Source organism: Bidens hawaiensis, unplaced genomic scaffold (assembly GCF_021521415.1).
Source record: "Bidens hawaiensis isolate Kalapana, Puna unplaced genomic scaffold, B.hawaiensis_p1.1 tig00023644_1, whole genome shotgun sequence".
Lineage (NCBI taxonomy): Eukaryota > Viridiplantae > Streptophyta > Magnoliopsida > Asterales > Asteraceae > Bidens > Bidens hawaiensis.
Window position 1 is genome coordinate 208,755 of NW_027493714.1, and position 12,407 is coordinate 221,161.

A 12,407-nucleotide genomic window follows, 5' to 3' on the forward strand; every position below is an offset into this window, starting at 1 on the left:
ACTTGTAGTAATAATAATAATAATAATAATAATAATAATAATAATAATCCATTTTTTACGGAAAATCGTCTTTATATCAATTGGCCGTCTCTTTGGTTGGTCTTCATCCTCTGCGGGTTGATTGTACCTCTGCCAAATTCTCTCAATTTTATTCTTTCACCCTCTTTGGATCGCTTTAAATCCTCTAATTCTATTCCAATTTCAATACCCACATAGTTCTTTTATTCCATTTCATCATCAATTAACCAAATTACAAAACCAGAGTCAAAATTAGCCCAAGATTCATCGCCAATCACATCTTTTCATGCAATTCGATCGTGTAATTCAACTGGGTTTCCGTCAATTAAGGGTTTTGGGTGTTCAATTTTGGATTTTGAATTCTGGGTTTTGTTAATTTTTATACAATTTCATTACCCACATCATCAATTAATTAAATTACAAAACCAGTGTCAAAATTAGACCAAGATTGATCGCCAATCACGTCTTTTCATGGGTTTTCATGCAATTCGATCGTTAAAGTTTTGATCTTTTAGCTTAATTCAATTGGGTTTCCGTCAATTAGTGTTTTTGGGTGTTCAATTTTGGATTTTGAATTGTGGGGTTTGTTAATTTGGGGGTGGAGGATGGATTGCAGAGTTTGTCCGGCGCCAGTGGACCCGTGGTTGATGATGGGCGGTAGTGCCTCCGGTGGTGGTGGTGGTGGTGGGCAGATGTTGGGTGGCGCGTTTAGCCACGAAAGCGAACATGATTTGGCCGCGATGGTTAGCGATTTCTTGGAGAATGAAAGTAGTTGTGGCGGAGATTCGAGGTGTAGTAGCGATAGCGATTCGGGTTTTTGCGAGCTCGCTCATTTGGCTGATAAGATTTCGGTACATCTACTTTCCTTTACACCAATAATTTTAAATTTATTTGTTGCTCGGGTTTGAACCAGGATCCACATTGGCAATTATTGATGTTTTTAATTGTTTAATAATTAATGCTTTCTTGTGCTTTTATGATGTATAATTTTTTTTCAAAATGTTTTTTGGGTCCATATGTTTTTGTGTCCACCCTAAAAATGTCAAATTTTTGAGTAGTATATTTTGGATTTTTATCATGATTCACCCTAAAATAGTAATTTTCTTTTTATCAAAATTTGATGAATTTATGTCTTTTGAGTTTCTTTGAATTTTGTTATGTTTAGGTAAAGTAGGTGGATCACATGAATATCATGATATTTGGTTACATTAATATTAGGAGTAGTCTTTAATAAATGCACTTTTTAGTTTTATCTAATTATATTTAGATTAGATATTTAGATGTGTTACCAAACCGCATTTGGCCAAATGGTATTAGGTGGTTTACTAGGCATTCTCTCCCTTTAGAGGTTAAGGGTTAAATCCTGCAATAGGCGGGCTATATGGATTTAGGAGTAGATTATTAGCTTTTAAAAGAAAGATGCTTTAATTTGATTGTTAATATTAATTTGCAATTATGCAGTACTACAAGGTTTTGCTGGATCAACATGGGATTGACATGCTGTCAGTGGTTAATTCTTTAATTTTATCAATTAATACCATGGACCTTGAGTTTATGAGATGTGGTTCATGTAACACTAGTTGCATAAGGTTCTCTCTGGTCAAACTTTTAAGGCTTTCTGGTTATGATGCCGCTGTATGCACGTCAAGATGGCAGGGTACCGGAAAAGTTCCCGGAGGTAATAATAATAATAATAATAATAATAATAATAATAATAATCTTTTAACCTAAATTTCTTAATTCACATATTATAAGTTTATAAGTTAATAAAGTTATTGCATGATGACGCAGGAGATCATGAATACATTGACATTATAAATTATTCCGATTCTGGAAACTCTGACCGTCTAATTATTGATATCGACTTTAGAAGTCACTTTGAGATAGCTCGGGCCGTTCCTTCGTACACTCGCTTATTAAACTCGCTTCCCGTTGTTTATGTGGGATCGTTAACAAAGTTAAAACAGTTTCTTCAAGTAATGGTGGAAGCTGCCAAATCATCACTTAAACAAAACTCCATGCCACTTCCGCCCTGGAGATCGTTTGCTTATTTACAATCCAAATGGCACTCGTCTTATCAAAGACAAGTCAGCCCTGAACTAGAGCCCGTTGACCGACAAACAGACCCGTTTTTTGGTCAACGCAAGCTTTGCAACGGGCACTTGAACCGGCTCAAGTCTTTGATCCAGTTTGAGTTGGAAACGGATAGGAAGATGCCCACGGGTCGGGTAAAGGTCGATAGATGGAGGATGAGAACACCATGAGAGATGTAAATAATATTACACGGTAACTAGTGATAATAAGTTAAACCCATCGAGACTGACGCTTTTTTCGGATGTCCTGATGGGATGGTATACTTGGAAATTTATTTGCACCTGAAGATATTTGGTGTCTTGATTTGTTTATTTATGTTGTTATAGGTTTTGGTGGATTTTGTTTTTCATCTTTTGGTGATGATGTGATCCTCCGTGTTTTGTGATGTGGATCTAAACAAGTTTTGGTTTGTTGTTTCTTTTATTGTCTTACATTTAAATTTGTTGAGTTGTTAGAAGAGGTTGTTTGGACAATTAATGCTATGTTATTTGATTTATAGATGGTAAAAGCACTAAAGTTGGATATAAGATTTGGTTATGCTGTGATTCTGATTTCTGAATCTTAATTAATAATTATTGAATGGTTGTGATTCTTATAATTGGTTGGAAGCAATGACAGCCTGTGCTTCATCTTCTAATCTTGTTTTCACTGGTATTTGTTATAACCTTTTGAACCAATTGCTTTGTGGGATATTGGTGGTAGACTAGTAGCAGGGGCGAAGCTTGGACGGGTTCGTCGCGTGGGGCGGGGGGGTCTCAAAATGTATAAAAAACATAAACGCGGGGGGTTGGGCTCAAATTTTAAGTCGAAAACGGGTAAATTTACACACTACGTATAAAAAATTTCCGGTCGTAAACGTATAAATTTACACCATTGCGCAAAAAAGCGGGGGGAGGGGTTTTACGTCACTAAACGTGTCGTGTTAGTGTCAAACTCTCGGGTTTGCAGGTGCCGGGTTGGTCTATTTAACCCATTTTTTACAAATTAAATTAGTGGAATATTTTACGCCAATAAAGTTTAAAAGAGAAATTGTCATAAAATTCCAACTTTATAGTTGTGGGAAAAAATAATCGTGTTTAACAGGACGTGTTCATGTCATCTAGTGTATATTCATGTCGTTTTCGGGGTCACATATCTGACATGATTTATTGGTTAGATGTCAAACTTTCAGGCTAGTGTTAAGTTGGACTCATCAACCACCTGTGAACATGACTATTTAGCACCCTAATTGGCGGGTTCAGTATGGAATTTAGGAATTCTAGTGTGTAAAAGTTGACAAAATGAATGGGCTGGGCTTCCTAATGGCTGGGCCTGGTTTGCAATGGCCCAGAACACTAAACTTCATTTCGTTTATATACTACCACTACTAGTAGAAAGCCCGCACGATGCGGCGGCGATGATATATTACAACCGTTGAACTTGTTTTCTGTTGGTCGGTATTGTCCCGTTCTTTACGGTATTAGTTCGGTTCTTTCGTATATGTAGAGTGAAAAACACCATGTGTATGCGTATATTAAAAACTTGGTTTTCCATCTTAGAAACTCGTGGGGTTGTTTGTATAACTTAATGGTCAACCATTAAAACTGAACCGAATAAGAACTTGGTTGGGTTTCTCGATTTCGGACAGACTCAATTTTCAGTTTAATCCCTACTTATTACGCTTGAAAGTTATTTTGTTTCGTGCATGGTATGCATGGCATAAGTGGAACCCAAAAAAAAGAAACACAATTTGTTCATAATCACTATCCAATCATACTAAATAAGGTCCTTCTGTTTAGGCGTCAGAACATGTAATTTCCTATCTATCGCAACAACAAATCATCATTATAGCATTCAACTCGACATGTAGCCAAAGACAACATGGAAGGAAGGTGTGATCTACACATAAATGAGATTATATAACTTCGCATATGCCAAAAATTAGTCATTTACAATCAGCGTCAAAGAAATATTTTAAAGATACTTATTTGACCATGAAATTCAAACTTCACCTGCATTGCTTACATTTTGACTTTTTGGTCAAGCCAAACAAATTAGGGGGTAAAATTGATAGGAATTCCCATAGAATGAAATAAAACAATGAAACTGTTAAATAGCAAAGAAAGCATGATTAATGAATTCTACAAATCTGAATTTATGAATCCTACAAAATTCAACTTCATTCAATGAACTTAAATCAATCAAGATTCAAGAATGAAAGAATATATATGTAAAAAGTCTTACCCTATCTACCCCACATCTGTGCCGGTAAAAATATCAATGCTCATCCGTTTACGGCTGCTTCATCTAGAAAATCAAATAACAAAGTAAAATAATTAGTTTATCGACCATTTTCATTACTTGACCACTTCTTCCATCTTTATCTGTAATTGACAAACCTTGTGAAATCCACTTGTCTTTATCCGAGTCACGAAACACCAGGCCGGGTTGTTTGTTGTTGTACATATCTAAAAGAACTTCAACTCCAGCAGAAGGACATCCACGGGCCACATCGAGTATCAGGGCTGTGATGGATGGGCGGTCCATGTAGTTGTTAATGGAGCTGTTATATGTCCTCCCAGAATGTTTACTCGACCTTCTACATTAAGGAATTAATGTTAAAGGCAAACATATGGATAAGCATATAACTTAACAAATGAACAGAAGCATTATTAGACACATACAAAGTAGCAAATATGCACTTAGCTAATTCCTATAATGATGCATACTATCAGTATCTAATGGCCACCCAATCTTGCCCCCATTTCTCTGGAATATCTCGTATTAAACATCAGGTAACTAAAAATTAACCAAAAAATGAATTTGCAATCACAAACATGAAATAATAGATATAAAGTTCTAAAGCCACCTTGGTGTTATCTAAAAAACCAAAATTCTTGATATTGCCCGTGTACTCATTTCAAGATTAAGTATTCTTCTTCCACGAAACCTAAGTTTCAAACTGCAAAACCACCCATGAATTGAACTTAAATTCCGCTAACGTTGTAAAACCAAACATAAAATGCACACAAACACAAAATTTTCTTAACCTATGCTAGTCCGAATGGTCTTCCAACCTTAAATTAGCTCAGATCATTGACAAAAAAAGATCAGATATTTGTTAATTATAACTGGCTACCGATCTGCAATGAAGACTGCTGCCAACAACCTTAGTATCCTCAAACACAAAACTCAACAAAAAACCTAAGTCTCCAAACACTCAATGTAATCCCTCTAGTAATCGATTCGACCTAGACTAAGTCCTCCGTTTTACACAATAGCCTAAATCTCAATCACTAAGAACCCAATAAATCTCGGTTAGCAAAGTTTAAAATTCGTGCTCCAATAAAGTGGGGAAAATCAAAAACCAAAAAGAAAATCTCATAACTGTCCTTTTCTAACAGCCCGAATTTAAACAGAAAATGGGAATTTGAGAGAAATGAAGTAATGACGAATTAGGATGCAGGAACATTTTCATCCTCTAAAATCTTAATGAGTGCATGAAAAAATCTATAGAATCAAGCAATAATTTTGTTATGTCAATCTGTGTATATTTTTTGTGATGGATTTCTTGAATCAGAAATTGAATTCAAGAGTTGATAAAAATAAATGAAAGACGATAGGAAGCTTACCGAGTTCCTTCCTTCCTATAGACAAAATCGATCATCATTGACGCACACGCCTACTTTGCCAGCTGACCCCTTCAATAAGAAACTGAGTAGGAGATTTTATACGGTTGCAGGGTGGGAGTTGCAAGGGAGTGTATCATCATAAAAGCCGGTTATAATATAACTGCCAAATCTTTGGCATTTGAACGTACAATATTATAGCTCAATGGACTTGTACATTGGTGCATCAATGATTTGTACATTTTAATCCGTATATCGACATTGAAAAAATTTTATATCGAAACGTCGGAAAATTAAGTTAATCGCAACTGTAAGTTCCATTTTTTAAAAACAAAATATATTTAAAGATATAGTAAAAATAAAAAAAATAAATAAAGTTGTCAAATAGATGCTAAAGATGAGGAAGGAAAATTATAACTATTTCTTAATATAACAAAAGTTTAATAAAGATGAAGGACTAATATTATAACTTTATTTGAAGAAAATTAAAACCAACGTGAGATTTAATGTCTTAGTAACTATTTTGTCTTTTGAAATTCTAAAATAGATGCTATAAGGGCTATACATATAGCAATAAGTTAGCTATCTCTTATAATTTAAAAGGTCCCTAACTCCTGTATTATATATAGTAGTGATAGGTGCACAAATCGGGGTTTTCAAATACCCAGGTTCGGGTATGGAATCGCGTTCGGGTATGACTGGGTATTGGAAAATCGGGTATTGGTAATACTCGGGTCAGGTTCGGGTTAGGGATGGCAGTGGGTCGGGTTTGGGTCGGGTTTAGGTATCCCCAAACCCGTACCCGGTTATAAAAGTTCGTCCCAAACCCGCTGGGTTTCTGGTTTTCCCATCGGGTTTCCTATCGGGTTTTCATAAAATATCTGTCGGGTATACCCGGCTCAAAACATGTCAGGTTTCTACTGGGTTTTGACAAAATATAACCAATTGATTACAAAGATGGTTACCATAAAGGTAAAATATCTCAATTAATTAACATAAACAAGTTTCGACAAATAATATATTTGGAATATAGTACATATGTAATATAATAAGCTATATCGGACATATAGTCGGGTAAATGGGTCTATGTTATCGGGTAATCGGGTATATTAGAAATCCCAAACCCGTGAAAAATTTTAAAACTATTCCCAAACCCGTCCCAAACCCTAATGGGTCGGGTATTACCCATCCCATATATGTCGGGTTTCGGGTTTTCCCATCGGGTTCGGGTTTCATTGTCATCCCTAATTCGGGTCTGGGTATTGTCATTAAAAACCATACCCTATGCATCGGGTTCGGGTCGGGTATGGAACCGGGTATTTGAAAACCCTATATCCGGGTATTGAAAAAACCCTATTATTGGGTTTTTTTGGGGTTTTTTTCGGATATAGATTGGATTTTTTAAGGGGCTACAATTTTTAGGGGTATTTTCGGGTATTTTTCTGGTAATTTCGGGTATAGATCGGATATTTGAAAAATCCGGTTTCGGGTATTGGAAAAATCCGGTTTCGGGTATTGGAAAAACCCGGTTCCGGTTTTCGGGTATTACCGGGTATAAATCGGGTCCGGTTCCAGGTACGGGTTTTGGTACTAAAATGCATACCCTATCCGTACCCTACGGGTACGGTCGGATACGGTTTCGGGTATTAAAAACCCGGGTATAAAAAAAACCGGTTCCGTGTATATTTTTCGGGTTCGGTTCCGGATTCGGGTTTTTGTGCAACTCTAATTACCACAACTAAAAAGTTATAAAAAATGTTTAAATTTATTATGATGAATTAATGTGATTCAATCTCATATAATAAACTAGTATATTATACTGTCAAACATGATATTTTATACCAGGTAAAAATGTGTCCAAATAGTTATCAATGTTATTAATATATGTTATATTTCAAACAAATAGTTATCAATGTTATTAATATATGTTATATTTCAAAGGAAGTCCATTACCCCGGTATTGAATAACTATATTGGCATACTAGGTTAATAATCCGTGTAATATACAGGCTGAATAAAAAATATAACATCAATAAAAAAAATGTTTATATACATGATATAATTTAGGACTGTATAACAATTTCTGATATATGAAATTAAATATTACATTATATATAAATTTGAAAAAAGATTAAATACAAAAATTGTTCACAAACCTTCAAATATCTCGTTGTACACAACATATGTGGTTTTCCCATATTAATTATTGAATTATACTAACAGATAACTTTAATGTTTTTAAATGGTAAAACAAATCAAGAGTTAAGCCAATTTAACTAAATTTTCACATAAGGCAAATTCTGAGTATTTAGATGTACACACGCTCGAAAAGAAACCTTTAATAGTTTATGCATATGTTAGTTGTTTTGTGCAAATCAAAAAGATCTTTATAATAACAATATTTTGAAATAAAATGTTTAAAAATTAGTTTTAGAAGGCGTAATAAATAAATAAACTTAAACGTTTTTTATTTCTGGAAATCACACTAAATGATAGTTAATGAAAATGTAATATAGGAATTTTAAAAGTAATAATAAATGTAGCAAATTAATTTAATAGATTTAATTAGGGTTTAATTTGGATATAGCTTATGTGTCATTCTTTTTGAACACTTTAAAAAGATGATATATGTTTATAATGTTTTGCTTTAATATAATAGTAAGATAAATGATCATCAATCTAAATAGATTGCACAATACTTTCAGAAAGAAATCATTTGTCTTTTTGGTTGTATTTCATCTTATTGTACACATTATTTTTCCCATTATTAACATTGATAAAAAAGACATATATCGATTCATTGATTTTACACTAAGTCATAATAAAAAAGCATAAAAATCGTCCCCTTGAGATTCACAAATCTCACCTTAATAATCACTTTTCTCTTGAAACTCATAATTTCACTTTAGATCTCTATACTCCATTGAGGCACGTAAACTCACTTTTTAACATATTTATTTCCCTTGAAGGCACCTACGGGTGCAAACGAGCCGAGCCCGAGCTCGATTAGGCTCGAGCTCGGCTCGTTTAATTTATGCAGAGCTCGAGCTCGAGCTCAGCTTGTTTCGAGCGCTATTTTCAAAGCTCGAGCTATTTTCAAGCTCGAGCTCGGCTCGTTTACTATTTGTTAATTGTTTTTTATTTAATTATAAGTATTTTTATATATTTTTTCTATCATAATTTTATGTATAAAATAATATATATTATTTAGTTATTTTTATTTATTTTTTATAACATTATATATAATAATTAATAATTATTAAATATATATTTAAAATTTATATAAATGATAGGCACGTTTAGGCTCGCGAGCCAGCTCGAGCTCGTTAATTGAAGCTTGGGTTCGGGCACGTTTATTAAACGAGCTTGCTTTTAGGCTCGAGCTCGGGATCAGGCTCGATTATGCTCGGCTCGATCAAGCTTTTTAAAGAGCCGATCTTGAGTAGCCCACGAGTAGCTCGGCTAGTTTGCACCCCTAAAGGCACCTTTGTATACACTGAGCTTTTATTGGATCATGCTAGCCATGTTTTATGTTACGTTGAGCTTATAGTGCACTCCTACATCAACTGTGTACATTGGAATTGAAATTTCTGTTCGTTGTATATTCCAGTGCACGCGTGTAACACTGAACTTCGTGTCTTTTTCGCCGCAACAAGTGCATAAAGAATTCACGCAAAGTAATTCGATCCCACACAACTTTTGGGTTAAAAACATTGTCACAAACTTGCAACGACTCTTAACCCGCCACTCTTCTTATTGCCGATTTCATAACACCTCGTATACTTTAAGCAATCTAAGATTAACACATTAGAATTTGGAGCCTTAAACTTTCTTAGGAATGTTAACTCCAAAGATATAACTACTAAAATACATATAAAATGGCGTCATATCTAAATTTTAATAGCCCTAAATTTGAACTTTAAATTAATACAAAATCTAGTGAAACAATAATAAAAAGGCTACAATAAAAGAATCAATTAAGGTATAACTAAAATGTAAGTTAACTTATGTGTGAATTATAAGGTTTTAAAGTGAAAGTTTTAGGAATGGGTTTGGTAGCACTCTAGAGTCTAGACAAAGATTTAGTTACATATTATTAACATATCTATTTTTTTCCCTACTCTCATTTTCGAACAACTTATAATCTTATTAAGTTAATCTTTTAACTTTGAAATATCTATAAAATTGAGAAACAAAATCTTTAAAATAAAAAGAAAATTCCCTAAATGTTTATTTTAAGAGAGATTTGAGTTTTGTCCCTATGATGGCGATTTCTAGAATGGTCCCCTACAATCTCGTCTCCGGCTACGTGTCTTTTAGTCAACACGACTTTTTTCCATTCAACAAGAAGGCACGTCACCAAAACAAGGCGGCCCGACCAAATATTTCAAAATTTCACGTGTTCAGAAAATGAGAACAAAAGTCTATACAATCCGACCAAATAATTAGCAAATTACCACATCAAGTCGGGCCGGCTTCTTTTATAATAGATGTTGTCTTCTAATTGAAAAAAAATTCATCGTTCTACCTAAAGGACACGTCACCAACGATAAGAAGACACACATGAAATGTCGAATAAAATGTGAAAATCTCTCTTAAAAGAGCGAGATTTCGGAATTTTCACTATTAATTTCATTATTAATTTTTCAAGCTATAATATATACATAAATAATGTGAATTAAATATGAATTAAACATTATCTCAAAACTTTTATCATTTTATAAAAACAAAACTAACCGTTAGAGCTACATCATATCTTAGATCGAGAGAATTCAAAGCTACTTTAATTCAAAGCTTTTGACACCCAAACTTTGAACTCACTACAACTCAAATCATGGCTACTTTCAAACCCCCATCTCTCCTCCTCCTCGTCGTACCCGCAACAAACGCCATAGGCGTAAACTACGGTACCCTCGGTGACAACCTCCCACCACCATCCAAAGTCGCGCACTTCTTAAAAACCCGAACAATCATTGACCGCATCCGAATATTCGATGTCAACACCGACATCATTAAAGCCTTTGCCGGGTATCCTCGTTTCGGTAACCTTACCGAACGGGGACATCCCGTCTTTGACTGACCCACGTACCGCGCGTAGGTGGGTCAGTACCAATATTAAACCATACTACCCCACAACTAAAATCCACTACATATGTGTGGGTACCGAGGTTCTCCACTGGGGCCCACAGACCCTAATGGACAACCTGGTACCTGCGATGAAAGTGCTTCTCTCCGCACTTGTTAAAGAGGGGTTTGATGAGATTAAGATTTCGAGTCCGCATTCTTTGGGGATAGGCGCATAAATGAGACAATAATCTAATCTAAATCAGGATAAGGACAACCGTGACTGTGCTCATCAGGCAACTTTCCAGAAGGTATCTTTTAAGGAATAAAGAATGTGCTGAGGTTGACAGCTGCCAATGAAAGGTGGACAACTCAGCAAAGCCCATGTGCTACCACGTGATGGCACATGGGTCAGGTGAAATACCTTAGTCAGAGAATAATCAATGAAAGAGCACCAGGTGTCCTAAATACACGCGGCGCGAAGCAATAGGGGGAGGCTAAAAAGGCCCTAATTGGGTCTGAGCCAAATCATTGGAAACCCTAGCACTATAAATACTAGGCCGCCTCCACAGTTGGGGGCAGACAAGAAAATATATTCTAAGTCATTTACTCATTTTCACATCCTTATTATCTTCTCCTACAATATCTGATTCTCACACCGGAGGGTTACCCCAAAGAGGACCCCTTTGTCCCTTTCTGAGGGGTAAGCTCACGATGCTGTTCGTTTTGTAGGTGGAAGAACTCGTATCTCGGAAAACCATCGGTGATATAAAACACTCGTACTCGAGGAACGTTGATCGTATACAAGTAAGTCGATACACGCTTCTTCAATGACACGTATTATTCATATGCCACGTACTTATATAGCAATAATCTTATTCAGGATCTTTAAATTAGCTTCAACAAATCACTAACCATAGAAGAAAGGACAAGAGGCCTTTAACCCAAAGACATTGATAATCAAAACACAAGTGAACGCACATTTTAGGTTGAACAATCGTAATTTTATAATCAAGAAACTAACTCAAAACTCGATTACAATAATCCGTCATTTTGTAACCCTAATCATGGCTATGTATTTATAAGGGTAACCTAATTTGGCCAACATGTATAACATATATAAAAAGAACCCTAATTGCAAAACCACATAAATGCATTACAACATTAATGAATTCCAATGACCCAAACAGGTCGAGCCCAATGACACAGCGCTACACCGGTAGAGGTGTACAAAACCGGTTTTAAACCCAAACCGAACCTGTTTGACTCAAACCGGTTCGGTAGAGGTGTACAAAACCGGTACAAAACGGCTGGTCAAAACCTGTTTGACTCAAACCGTTCGGTTTATAAACCAGTTTAGACACAAGATAGGCCGACCTGGTCACGTCGGTTCAGGTCGGTTTATAAACTGGTTTTAGCCGGTTTTAAACCGGTTTTTCTCAAACCGGTTTGGTAGATCTTAAGGGGAAGCGGTCCTGAAACTGGCGGTTTGGGTCGGGTTGTGAAACGGTTTGGGTGAAACCGGTTTTAAACCCAAACCGGTTCGGTTCGGTTTGCCTAAAACCGGTTCCAAACCGGTTTTTTTGTACACCTCTAGCTACACGTGATGTGCCTTATAAGGAA

At 35.5% G+C, this 12,407-nt stretch overlaps 1 protein-coding gene across 1 annotated transcript; it reads left to right on the top strand.

Moving 5' to 3' along the window:
• Positions 1-472: 472 nt before the first annotated feature.
• On the top strand, positions 473-2,315 carry LOC143567834 (uncharacterized). Its single transcript, XM_077054143.1, has 3 exons — positions 473-869; positions 1,480-1,696; positions 1,810-2,315. Exons 1-3 carry the CDS (start codon positions 624-626, stop codon positions 2,280-2,282), a joined length of 936 nt encoding a protein of 311 aa, XP_076910258.1. The 5' UTR covers positions 473-623; the 3' UTR covers positions 2,283-2,315.
• Positions 2,316-12,407: the final 10,092 nt, after the last annotated feature.